Genomic DNA, 12,722 nt, shown 5'->3' with positions numbered 1-12,722 from the left:
GAGAAGTTAGACGATTCCGAAACGGACACTTTTAACCCGGAGTCTGGAAGACAGCGGGTGCACTCATACCTGGGCGTCATGTTTAATCTTTTGAAAACATACCCCGAATCTCGAGAGGAGTTACAAAAACTTGGACTTATTGAAGTGCTCCTCAAGCTGATTTTCGTAGAGGATGAACTTCTAAAAAGTGTCGTGGTATCCACTTTGGCATTTGCAGTTGACGTGCATAGAGAAGATCAACAATCCCTAAAGAGCGTTAGTAATCTGACTTCACTCATTAGTAAATTTTCCTTATTATTACTTACCACTTTTTGTTTATTTCATTATCGGGGTCGGCTTTGTTGTATATATTATTTGAACGAAGGTTTTTACTACAATCTGAAGCACCAGGGTTCGAAGATCAAATTTAAGTGCAAAAATCTAGTTTCAATCATGTTTTAGATAACTTTTTTTAGAAACTTTCACAAAATTTAGTTTAAAAAGTTTCACAAAACTTTTCTAGAATTAACTTGTTCAGAATATTTTACAAAACTCTAGTTCAATGTCAAAAAATGGACAGAAAAGCAATTGATTAAAGTGTTTGAAGTGCATCCTAATTGTATTTGGAGCCTCAAAGTGGATTTATTTGTTTCGACTCCTTTGTTTGAACACTCAAAAAAATTTCAAATTTCTTAAAGAAACCAACACATTCTCTGTTTAGTATATAAAACAAAAATTTAGTCGAAAATAATGTTGAGCCCGATGTTCTCAGTATATAAAAACAACAGAATAACGAAAAAAGGAACAAATCAGCGAAGAAAAGAAAAGGGTTGATTACACAGAATAATCAATTTAACAGCTCGAACGGTGAGCTAAAATGACACTTTTTTGAACAATCTTGAAAATTTGATAGTAATAGGCTGATAGCCTTTGTCTGGTGCTTCCAGATGTCTGGGAACTATAATATAACAGGCAAATTCTTAATGGCAAATCAACCTCAATTTTATTTTTTTTAATGTGTTCAGCCTAAAGTGTTTAAATCTGTTTAGTTAAAGTTTGGCCTCAAGCTTACAAATATCTCACAAGCAGTTAGAAATTAACCATTCAGTCTCGCCCGAAATTTATAAGCGAGGCCAGCTTTTGTTTTCTTCATTCGAATCTCTAATTTCTGATTACGCTGAAGTACTGATTTTATTATAGTTTGTAATTGTATAATTTTGTTTCAAAAAGGACAACTTCCAATGGAAAAACCTAACACAATGGAAAAAAATGGGTGTAGGTGGGTGGGGTACGTAGGAGTGGGAGGGGGGTTGAGACGGGGGAGGGGTGTGCGTGTGTATGTGTATATGTGTGATAAACCTGATATTCTGCAGTTCTATACATTTATTTTAACAACAGCTACATGGAATTAAACCTAATAATTTCTAAATAAAGGGTGAAAAAAGGTTTAGAAAAACCCAAAAGGACGAAAGTTTTTTTTACAACTAATCTTTATGATAAGTCTCCGGTTTCAAACTAACCAAAATATATTTCTCTGAACTGTATTGTGATTAAAAATCAATTCAAATAGCCGAACAGCTCAAAAATTTTGGAATACAAAAGAGCTAACTTTTCACTTTCTAAAAAATGTACACATGAAAACTTAATAAGGTCTTCAGAAATTTTCTTAGTTCAGAATTTATAGTTGTATTTTTCACTCGCTTTTGTTCAAATTCCGATGAAAGTCAGAAAACAATCTTTTTCTCAAAAAAGAAATTGAAATGAAGTTTAAAAGACGGAAATAATAAAAATAGCTGAGCTGAAAAACGGAATAAATATTCTCTACCATTCTCTATTTGCATTCGCTTTCTAACTTCTACAAATTTAACCAAATAATGATTTTCTTGCAAGAAAGTGAGCCGAAAATGTTTTTAGGTAATGCAACGAGGAAAACCTCAAATCTGCTTGTAAATTGTTTGTGTCTGGAATTGCTATTTTTTCAGTGTTCTCTGAGCTTAGTTTATAAGAAGTAGCGAAAACTTTTCGAAATAAGTGTTCCATATAATCAAAAACTGATCAACATTTTTTTACCGAGAGTTTAAAACTGTACGATTTGAAAAAATAAAACCTCAAAACTAGAAAATTTTCGACTCTATTCAAAACTTTTTTTTAAATATAAATATGCATCAAAAGTGTTTGTCTCCAAGTGTTGATTCTTTTTGTGCGTTTAATATCGACAACACTTAAATTGTCGATATTAAACGTGATCGACGCTTTCCCCCCTAAAATACTGCTTCAAGATTTAAAGGACAATCTTTTTCTTCTTGAGATAAAAACTCTTTTGGCAAGTCTTCAGAGGCTTGTTAAAAGATTTGTGCTACTCAGCCACTCGCGCGATCCGTGTTGTTTCTTCTTGTCCCTTGATTCTTCGCTTCCTAATAAATTTAAGATCATATTTGATTGTTATATTTGTTTCCAAATGTTTAGGTTAGAAGACCTGTCATAAGTTTTCTAGTTCAACGATTGTTGATAACGTCAGTAGAAAACGAAAACGTTACCGAACAATCAATGAAGAAATCGTTTAAAACAACCACAGAAGGACGTGCTGTTCACTTTTGTGCCAGCGAAGTTTTCGAATTTCTATCAAGATTGGCAGTTAATGGAAATAATGCAACGGAAATGATCAAACAAGGTGTCTTTGCAATTTGCGAATCATTTTTGGAAACTAGTTGTGAGAACGAAGCTGCAATGACCTTGGCGGATACTAGCAAGCACCCTGCTATCCACTGGGCCCTTCGTTTACTTTGGCGAATTAGTTTTATACGTGAAGCCCTCTTCATGTTTACATTTAAGGATTTGATCAAATGTTTCAGGGCATCTGTTTCCTTTTCCCCTCGTGAACAAATCAAATTTTCCAGAAGACTTCATGAACAAACTAACTCTCATTTTTCCATTAACAGTATTTTTCGAGCTTTTTTCAGTAAACTGCGGAAGATAAACGTATATAGTTTGAACAAATTTTTAGAAAAACAGAAGTATGGAAGGATTCTGGCAAAAAATGCTTATCATGTAGAATTCTGTTAGAAATTGTAATCATAAGAGTAGCATATGTGATTGCTTTGGTTTCATGCAAGGATCGAACTAAGATATCAAGTATGGACAGCATACTATCATAATTGATCCTTGTATGAAATCAAAGAAATTTCAAGCAGAGTACACAACTTGATCGCGCCAACATCATTTGCGGCAAGTTGTGTGTTGTTAATTTATGAATTTCATGATAAGTTTTTTATCCACAGATTTCACGTGGTATTGAACGTACTGCTTCTTACAGAAAACTGGCAACTTTGAATCTCAATTTTCTCCGAAAATAATATTGTCGTTTGTCTTGAATTTGAAGCAATTGAATTTCTATCGATTTGCAGTTGATTCATTTAAAATCTAAGGAAAAGTAAAACGGAATGTTCTTCAAAAATAGACTTTTTACAATGTAATTTTGCTCTTTGAACGTTTGCTTTTGCTACTGATTACCTCATGAGACCATAGTCATTATATTTGAAATGTGCAGCGCCACTTAAGTAATTTTAGTTACAGAAACGATTTAAACTCGACTATTTTAATTGGTTTCGTCAGTTTATTCGGTACATAAAAGCTAGAAAGCATCGGTATCCTTGTTTATTTTTTTAAAAACCGAACAATCTTACACAGATACAAACATACCGAATTTTTTTTCATACAAGCCAATTTTTTTTACGTTTCAAACGATAACAAATTAGTTTTCTTACAATAGGATAATTAATTGTTCCAAGTAGGGCCATGATCTAAAAAATGGCGATTATAGATGGACATAAGTTACCAGGGAAAAAGTAAACAATTCCCATTTCAAGGATCATCCAAGTACCGAAATTGTTGAAAGCGCAACAGGACTTATTTTCTCTCTGGAAAAACTATCGGTTTCTAACAACATCCCAACTGTTCGAGATACTGTAGATAAAAAGTATTCTAGCGATGAAAAACAATCAAGTTCATTAATGTCAGCTCAAAAAAGCGATACGCAAAATAAAGGCCAGATATCTGTCATGATCAGTTATTCTTGGAAACAGAAAGAAACAATTGTGAGACTTCGGAAGGAGCTTGATGAAATCGGCAAATTCAAAATTTGGATCGACGATGACCATATGCACAAAAGCCGGAACATCCGAGCGGAAATGGCAAACGCTATTGACGGTGCCGATTTCGTAATCTGCTGTTATTCTAAAGCCTATGCTGAAAGCGAGAACTGCATGACTGAGTTTAACTATTCATGTGACTTCAAAAAGAATATGGTGTTCGTAAGAGTGGAAACGTCGGAATCCGACTATAAACCTCGTGGAAACCTCGGAGCTGTTGTTGCAGGAAAATTTTACTTTGATCTTGCGACCCCTGAAAACTTTGATCAGAATTTCCCGAAGCTTGTCGAGCGTATCGGTTAGATTATTACGGAAGCATCAATGGAAAAAGGGTCTTTCCTGTCATAGCCCCCCAGCGGTGTAGACATGTAATTTATACCTCTCAGTTAACGTATATGTACTATAGTAGTTGCACGTATGCATGTGATGTGTGTGTGTGTGTGTGGGGGGGGGGGGGGGGGTAGGGGTTGGTAAAATTGTGCTGGGGGCTATATCATTCATATGACGGAGATAATTATATTAATATCAATAAATTTAACAAAAACAAACTTTTAAATGGCAATATTACACAATAACAGCCTGCCTTTGAAGGGCACTTTCGATAGCATTCTGACTTTTGTTTTCCATAAATTTTATATGGATTGACGGGAAATAGTTCAAAATTTAATTGCTGAAAATTCAAGAAAATGGGCAAAGTACTTCCGGAAAAAATGCAGTTAGAACATTGCCCACTTTCCGCAATAAAGCAGTGAACTGAGCCAGACGTAATATCTGTTCATCTTGGCCATAAATCTCTTGTTATGAACATGTTTCTCCAATAAAAAGATCAACCAATGTCTAAAGGAATACAACCTTGTGGACAACTTAAATTAATGTATCTTGGAACACTCAGGTACACATTTTAAAATGTCGAACCTCTGCAGAGCCAGAATTTTTTTTAAATATATTTAGCCAGAAGTAAACTTCAAAGAACTTTTGTCATTTTGAAACATGCAAGTTTGTGTTTTAAGCTAAGATTCGTGACTTTGCAAACTCAATTGGGAAATTTTGACAACGCGGGTCCGGAGAAACGCCACAAAATTTCAATGATTTCTAGCAGAGTCACATAGCTTGTAATTTGTTGCATGTTTTTACATGTATTTGAAATGCATGTGCAAGATAGATATGACGAATCTTCCCAGCGCCAAACTATACACTGCCATATTAACATATATAAAGTTCAAGACTTAAACACGGCATATTCTTGTTTCAAGCAAAGTACATGACGCTGCTCAAGAAGTTTGAAAAAGTTACTTAATTCACAAACAGCTACGTGGCTCTTGTTTACTGACAGACTTTCTCAGTGAGTTCAGTGAAGTCACGTAACCTATACATATAAAGCGTATATTTTATGCAGTGTTTTAGTTTCCATTTACTTGCAATACTTCATTTACTTGCAATAAGTTGCAAAAATTTTGTTAATATATTTAAAAATATTATCGCACAAAATTTGAAGGAGATAGATGAAAAACTGAAATGATTCAAACTAAACTCACGAAACATTACTTCCAGAATCAAAATTTTTGATTAATTTTAACACACTCAACTAAAACTGCTTCATTAGAAAGCTTACTTTATTGTTGAAAATTACTAGTTTTATAAATTGGATTCAGCCTTAGAAAAATTTTGGCTTTTCAATGGAGGAAATTTTGGAGTAACAAAATATAAACACATGCAAAGCGTAATACTTATGCTTTTACGTTTTTATTTTCTGAGATTTTTTTAACAGATGCATGAGATGCTCATATCTTCAAATGATTAACATTTACGCTTTGGCAGCACATGAGAAACTTATAGATTCCGTATGTACTTTTTTTCTTTTTACTGCATTACCTTATATTTAAAATGGGATAAGCAAACATTTTTAGGACGGAGAGCTATAATAATTCTGGCAGCATGGCTGACCGAATAATTTCCATTTATTTATTTCTCATTTCCATAATTCTAGAATGTTGAATACATACGGCTAACACCTCATAGCTTCATGAGCATTAAATGTGCGTATTATGTCATTTTTCACTGAAACAAGAATGGTCACTTATTTGTGAAGTGCTACATCAGATTCGAATATATACTTGTTTACATCTTGGTTTTCAAAAACCACTAAAAAATCCACTAAACTTAAACCGAATTATTGGATGAAATGAAAAAAATACTAACAAAAAAACAACTGTTGTGATATTTGAAAACATTCCTTTGTCGAAAGATTTTGAACCCAAATATTCTTTTACCCAGAATAATTAATTAATTGCTCTCAATTGAAGTTTGTCGCAATTGTTGTCGTTTAGTTTTATTCATGCGATTTACACTTATTTTTTGTCCCAAAAAATGGATCAAAAGATAACGAGATAACGTCCGGAGGGCATTAAATGGATGAGCAGTTCTCTCAGCGCCTTACGAGTCTCCGATTCAACAAAACTTCTTTGAATGGTGGTTCTTAACGTTAAAAGTTTCATTTGGAGGCGTCTTTACGCTTGACCCTCTATCACTCTATCAGTTTGGCACCATCCCCCCCTCCCCCCAGTCTCTCCCGTCCAACCTCTCAATCGCCTCCACCTGGTGATTTGCACTTTCCTCTCGTCCAGACCTCTCAAACTTACCTCCCCAATCGCTTGACTACCCCCCCCCCCACTAATGCTAGCATCCCTAAGCCCCTGCTGACTACTACTGAAGCGAAGCGCTCGTTTGAAAGCAATTCTTTAGCTTTTGGATTACTCGGAACTCCGAATAATTTGTTTTCTTTAAAATGACATTTAAATCTCAAAAACGTATTGCAAAGTTGAGGCACACAAGTTTGATATGAGTTTTTACCTTCTTTTGTCTACACTGCCGTTTTTCTCTTGAAAGTTTCAAAATAGAGTATTACTCCTTTCTATCGTGACCACGATATTATTGGAAATAACTATTATTTCATTGCTTCTTTTTGCTCGCCAAAATTTTTCCCGAGTACAAAGAGGATATCTGCTTGGAACGCAATTGTTAGAGCTGCCCATTTTAAGTTAAAGAGCGTCAACTAAGCATAAGAATTAAAATTTCAAACAAACCGACTGGGATGAATTGCACTCGAATAACAGACGGGGCAATCTTTTATGGGTGCAACCCCCCCACACCCTTAAGGGGGTTTGAGCCCCAGACCTCCCGGATGCCACTCCAACAATAACTTAACCAAAGCTACACAGGCGTTGCTTCTTTCGCTCACAATTGCCTCACATCAGCAACAAAATCAGGAAGAAAACAACTTAGATCACTCAAAAAATAAGAACTGAAGCGTGAAAAATTTAGTCGAGACGTCAAAGAATGTTCTATAATAAAGGCACAAAAAGAGTCGAGCAAAAATTTGGCATTAGAAAAAGACACACCAGTGTACAATAATTGCTTCAAACTTTGTTTAAGAGCAATTTTTTTAAAATGCATTTAAATGCTTGTGACCAGAATAAAAATTTCCAAGAGTCATTGAAGTGTGTACTTGTTTGATTTTGACTGATGCCTTTATGGCTATTGCAAGCATCGAACAACTTCTGAAAAGTATATATTAATTTTGCTAGTTTCAAAAACATTTGCGTTTTTCGTTCTGCAACAAGCGAAGATCGATTCAATTTCTGTAGCATAGTCTGTTATTACATTCCAATTCATTTTTAAATTTATTTAAAGCCCCGTTGATCTTACGGATTAAGAAAATTGAACTTTCAAATGTTAGGATGAAACATTCAACTTCCGGTATTTATAGCACCTAATTCAGAGATTGCCACGCACTTTCAACAACGCTCACCACGAATTGTTTCAAACCGGGCATCACAAGACAGTCGAGAATAAAATGCATACACAATTTTAATAGCTCAAAATTCTACCCACCAAAATTGATGAAAAAACAAGACACACTAAGCAATATACTACTCAACCTATTACCGACACTTGAAGTTTCACTGACCATACATAGATTTAGCAAAACTACCTTTTTAAAGATTTCAATTAACGCCTTAAGCAAAATATATCCCCTTTGAGTTAAATGCTAACAAAAGATTAAGAAAGTCATCCAAGTCTAAAGTGCGAGCACGTTTATCAGCAAGCTTACACTCGACCAAAATATCTTCAATGTACTGTTTAAAATTCAAACTATCATCAACGGTTTTATTTTGAGTCGCGCAGTAAGTCTTGTAATTTTTTTCAAGCATGTCTGCAATTTTGTTGCCTTTGAAAATCGCTCTGAGCATTTTGAGTTTGCGACTGAAACAGATCCTGACCAATCCATCCCATTGGTTGTAATCGATTTTAGGGGGCGGATTTATAGGTTCAATTCTGACAACTGAGGAATCGACTTTAGGTGGGGGTTTGAAGTTGTTTTTGCCAATCTTCATGATGTGGTCCACTTTGGCCAGTATTTGTGTGTTGACTGATAGGCGGCAATAATGTTTTTCTCCTGGTTTTGCAACCAGTCGCAATGCAAATTCACGTTGAAACATAATGATTGCACATCGAAATAGAGGTCTGTGTAGAAGAAGCTTGAAGACTGAAACAATAAACATAGTATCTCTTTCTATCATTTTTTTCTACGTTTGTTCTCAACATTTGGAGTGTTTAATATCAATTTGACAACGGTTCTTATCTCATAGGCTACAAATCTTCCTATATTCTACGCCATAATTTCATTTCTAACTCTGATTTATATGTTTGAGCGAAAATGACAGGACAACCAGTGTCCAAAAAATAATGCCGGTACGAATTGTTATTTCCTTGCCGCTAAAATATACACTCTCTGTAACGTAATATAAAATATAGAAAACATTCTTTTATACCAATCGCATAAGCTACAATGGTTTCTGTAAAATGAAAGCAAATAACTAAGAGGTGAAGATATCTGGTAGGGGATGTTTGCCACACATAGGTCAAAGAAGGGCAGCTCAGCTTTGATAACATCTCCCACAATTATGTTGAGATTCTGACTATAAGCAGTTGGCTGCACTCTCTTTCGCAACTCTGCAACCAATCGAGGGTCTACTTCGCAAGCAACCACTTGTTTGCATTTCTCTAATAGCTTCATTGTTAAGTTCCCTGTTCCTGGCCCAATCTCCAACACCTTCAAACAACGATCTCGATAAAACCTTGTTGGAACATATACTTTTTGGCCACTTATTTTAAAATTAACAAGGAGACTCAGTATTGTGCGTTTGCACAATGTTCCCACCTCACTCATCCACATTTTGACTTAATTGTCTACCAAATGAGGAGGCGATCGAAAATTTTCAGAAATACATACTGTTGGAAAACAATTGGTGTAAGAGCAAAAAGATTGTTCTAGACTCAAATCAGTAGATGATTTTTTAAAATGTAGCTTTAGCTTAATTGAAGGGGCGTGAGGTGAGCAGCGGGGGGGGGGGGAGACAGGGAGACAGTGGGAGGTGTCTTTGGCTACACGGGGCCCTTACGGCCTGAACGATTTGAATCGCTCTAAGAGCTACCAGTTTATCCGTTTTTGAGGACGAAAAATCGTAAAAAATACGAAAAAAAACGAAATACGTACAAATCGGTCAAGTGAAAAATCGAATTAAAAAAACCAACTGGACTAACATAATTGCCACCAACTTCGTCTTTGAGCAATTTATTATTTTTATAAACGTTTCATGTGTTCATCAAATGATTTTCAGAAGCATTATAAAGGCTGCATTTTTTATATATCAAGAGGTTTGGCTTTCGTATTCTACTTTTGCTAATTCTAACACCTTTTTATCTCAGGACAAAGAAGAAAACCCAGACACTGAATAATTAGGTCTAAATACGACGACTACTCTTCTCACAGCAAAAACACGGAAACATTTGCAGAACACGCAAAAATCTCAAAAGTGGTAGAGCTCAAGATTACTTGTTCCCAAAAATTAACTCAAGTGCACGGGATTACATTACTTTTGGACGTCCGTCTCATCTGAGGTCAGCCGGGTTCAAATCAGTCTTACAGCAGGCAAAAACAGTAAATCATTTTGCGAGCGTTAAATTATCTTGATCAATTCAAAATCATTGACTACGAGTACCCAGAGATACTTAAACCACTCGTATCTTGGAATACTTGAACAAAGATTAATCTAACAGAATTTGTGGATAAACGATGGCAAACGATGACATAGCTGCTAGGTATAGCATTAACTCAACTGTACTTTTTTTTGCATTGTAGCTCAAAAGCAGATAACAAGAACCCTTTTAAAATGACTTTGAGAAGGGAGACTAAAAAACGGAGCGATACGATATTTCAATACCAGATGGCTATTTCTGCAAACAGAACAAGCAGCCTTTTCTCTTTGTCGAAACGACGAATTGACCAAAAATGGACGCCTTTGACGTGAAATTGAAACTATTGTTTCTAATTGGATTTTCTAATTCACATGTTTGTCTATAGTTGAGCTGACTGTCTGTAGGAGTCAAGACAATATACCCAACGCCATTATACCCAATACACTTTGATATTTTCGTTCAAAAATCCGACTACAAATTAGCACCGCTATTAGACGTAATGTGTTAGCATACTTAATAACTATGGCCAAATCTCAGCGGCCAGTGTGACTTGACATCAAATTATCACAACCGAATATGGGATTAAATTATCCACTTGAGTATGTTAAAACTTACGTGTAATAGCGACGGCTAATTTGCAGTCCGATTATTGAACGAAAATATCAAAGTATAATGGATATAATGTTATTGGGTACATTGTCATGTAAGCCTTGAGTAACTAAATTGGTTAAGTAATGAAACACTTTACTTTCAATACGATTATATTGTTCCTGTATACATCAAACTTCTTGATAACAAAGTGAGATTTGAGCGTTTAGCAAACGAATTTTTAGGCTTCATGAACTGCCGCCATTTTTAAGCTTCTCGTAAACTGGTACCACTTAGTTCAGCAGCTTAAAATTGCGAAAACATTTTAGATTACCCAAAGACAAGAAACTCAGTCTAAATGTCAAAAACTAAGCAAAATTCTGCAGAAAAGAGACACATGACTTTAAATTGCTTCAAACTTGTTCAAGAGCAGCTAATAACTGCACATTGACTGAATACTATCGTGACTTACCAGTTTATCACAATTCTCTACATTAACATTCGTCAGTGAGACAAAAATTGCCTAAAGAAGACCAACGTGACCAAATAATTGGTAGAGACATCGATTGAGAGGAATTGATAACAATCGCAAACTTTAAATACAAGTTAAAAGCTAGGACACCAACAGCAGGAAACATACCTCACTACGGTCGGTCAAATTGATTTCAAACAACAGCGGGGTTGCCTTACTTTAGGAGGAAGGGATATCACTAAATGGCTTCAAATGATGGCATTACAGCTTATTATAGAACTATTCTTAGATTTTAAATGAACACAAATTTGGTAGTTTTTACGAAAATTGACAGTTTAAATTCTCAATGAGGGCGATTTAGATCACGCAAAATTTAAGAAGCTAAGCGCGAAAAAAGCACTCAAAACGTCGACGAAAAATCAATCAAGCAAAAAATCGCTCTAAAAGAAGAGTCTAACATCAAAGCCAAAAAAATCGTTTGAGAAATTATTAGCTCATCACAGCCTCGTCAGCCGTTTATCGGAACTTTCAATGAGCAGATCTATTAACGCTTATTATAACTTAATTGATCTCACCACATCAGTAGGCCGAAGAGCTGCTTTTTCCACCATGGAAGTAATCACAAGTGGGTTCTTCAAAATATGCTGACCAAAGTCTTTATTGAAGCGAACGTTCGACGCCTGACTCACAGACTCTTTAATAATTGACTTCTTCTTGACATTCTTGGCGGACAGTTGCTGTAACTTATCTTTCTTCTTCCTGATAGGGGCCATTTCTCACACTGAAAAATTACAAGTAACCCTACGATGAGAGTAGTAATCGGACAGTAACCAGTGCCCAAAATTTACCAAGAGATATTAACTCAAATATTTTTTTACATCAGTAGTATTTTGAAATATGCTTAACACACGTAATGCAATTTTTACAAATCTCCACTAATAATCTACTTCGGTATCATAAAAACATAGCTGGCAGATTGCCAGAAAAAAGCCACAATAGATTCGTAGATCGGCAGTCTAAAAAAAACAGTAAAAAATACAGACCAAAAAATTCGTCTTGAAGACTGATCTGTTATATTTTGATTAAAAATCTGTATAAGTTATTGCTGCCTCTATTAGCTGATCTCAAATAACCTTCATTTAGAGTGACACACACCCATTTGACCTTATCTCTTTGAATTAAAGTAAATAAAAGTCAATTTCAAATTGAGGAAGTCATTTTTGAGAGTGTGGTAAGTCAAGTGCGACCAAAAATTTAATCACGCGCATGAACAAAAAAACTCGCTCCACTAAGAGCGAAAAATGACGTCACACATGCAATTCAGTTGAAATTGCATGAACGAATGAACAAAAAGTGGCTGTGACGTCATATGGTCGTAACAAATGACGACGAAATAAAAAACATAGCAGGACAAGTCCTGACGTACAATTCAAAGAATTTTCATTGACTAAACAAAAAAACTAGACCTAGAATGGACTATGAGTGAATTGAGAAAA

General features: G+C 35.2%; 2 protein-coding genes across 2 annotated transcripts in view; one reads left to right on the top strand and one right to left on the bottom strand.

Annotated features, from left to right (window-relative positions):
* The window catches only part of LOC142350499 (uncharacterized), a 34,183-nt gene extending 29,680 nt beyond the window's left edge, over positions 1 to 4,503 (top strand). Inside the window, exons 6-8 of the mRNA XM_075402350.1 lie at positions 4 to 255; positions 2,446 to 2,832; positions 3,846 to 4,503. Coding sequence (XP_075258465.1) covers positions 4 to 255; positions 2,446 to 2,832; positions 3,846 to 4,430 — 1,224 coding nt within the window. The 3' untranslated portion in view covers positions 4,431 to 4,503. The remainder of the gene's footprint in view (positions 1 to 3; positions 256 to 2,445; positions 2,833 to 3,845) is intronic.
* A 3,612-nt stretch (positions 4,504 to 8,115) lies between these two features.
* On the bottom strand, positions 8,116 to 12,041 carry LOC142351047 (putative dimethyladenosine transferase). Its single transcript, XM_075403116.1, has 3 exons — positions 11,802 to 12,041; positions 9,006 to 9,240; positions 8,116 to 8,673 (listed from the first exon to the last, which is right to left on the bottom strand). Exons 1-3 carry the CDS (start codon positions 11,997 to 11,999, stop codon positions 8,144 to 8,146), a joined length of 963 nt encoding a protein of 320 aa, XP_075259231.1. The 5' UTR covers positions 12,000 to 12,041; the 3' UTR covers positions 8,116 to 8,143.
* Positions 12,042 to 12,722: the final 681 nt, after the last annotated feature.

Source organism: Convolutriloba macropyga, chromosome 12 (genome assembly GCF_964194025.1).
Source record: "Convolutriloba macropyga chromosome 12, txConMacr16.3, whole genome shotgun sequence".
NCBI classification, from domain to species: domain Eukaryota; kingdom Metazoa; phylum Xenacoelomorpha; order Acoela; family Convolutidae; genus Convolutriloba; species Convolutriloba macropyga.
Note: the sequence above shows the minus strand (reverse complement) of the source record. Positions and strands in the feature narration are given on the sequence as shown.

Bases quoted from the DNA above. Each gene is read 5' to 3' on its own strand.
- LOC142351047 (XM_075403116.1), bottom strand. From the start codon at position 11,999: ATGGCCCCTATCAGGAAGAAGAAAGATAAGTTACAGCAACTGTCCGCC. The intron at 9,241-11,801 runs GTGAGATCAATT...CGTTGTTTGAAG, and splicing joins CTCTTCGGCCTACTGATGTG to GTGTTGGAGATTGGGCCAGG. The intron at 8,674-9,005 runs GTTATTTGCTTT...TTATTGTTTCAG, and splicing joins CCAGATATCTTCACCTCTTA to TCTTCAAGCTTCTTCTACAC.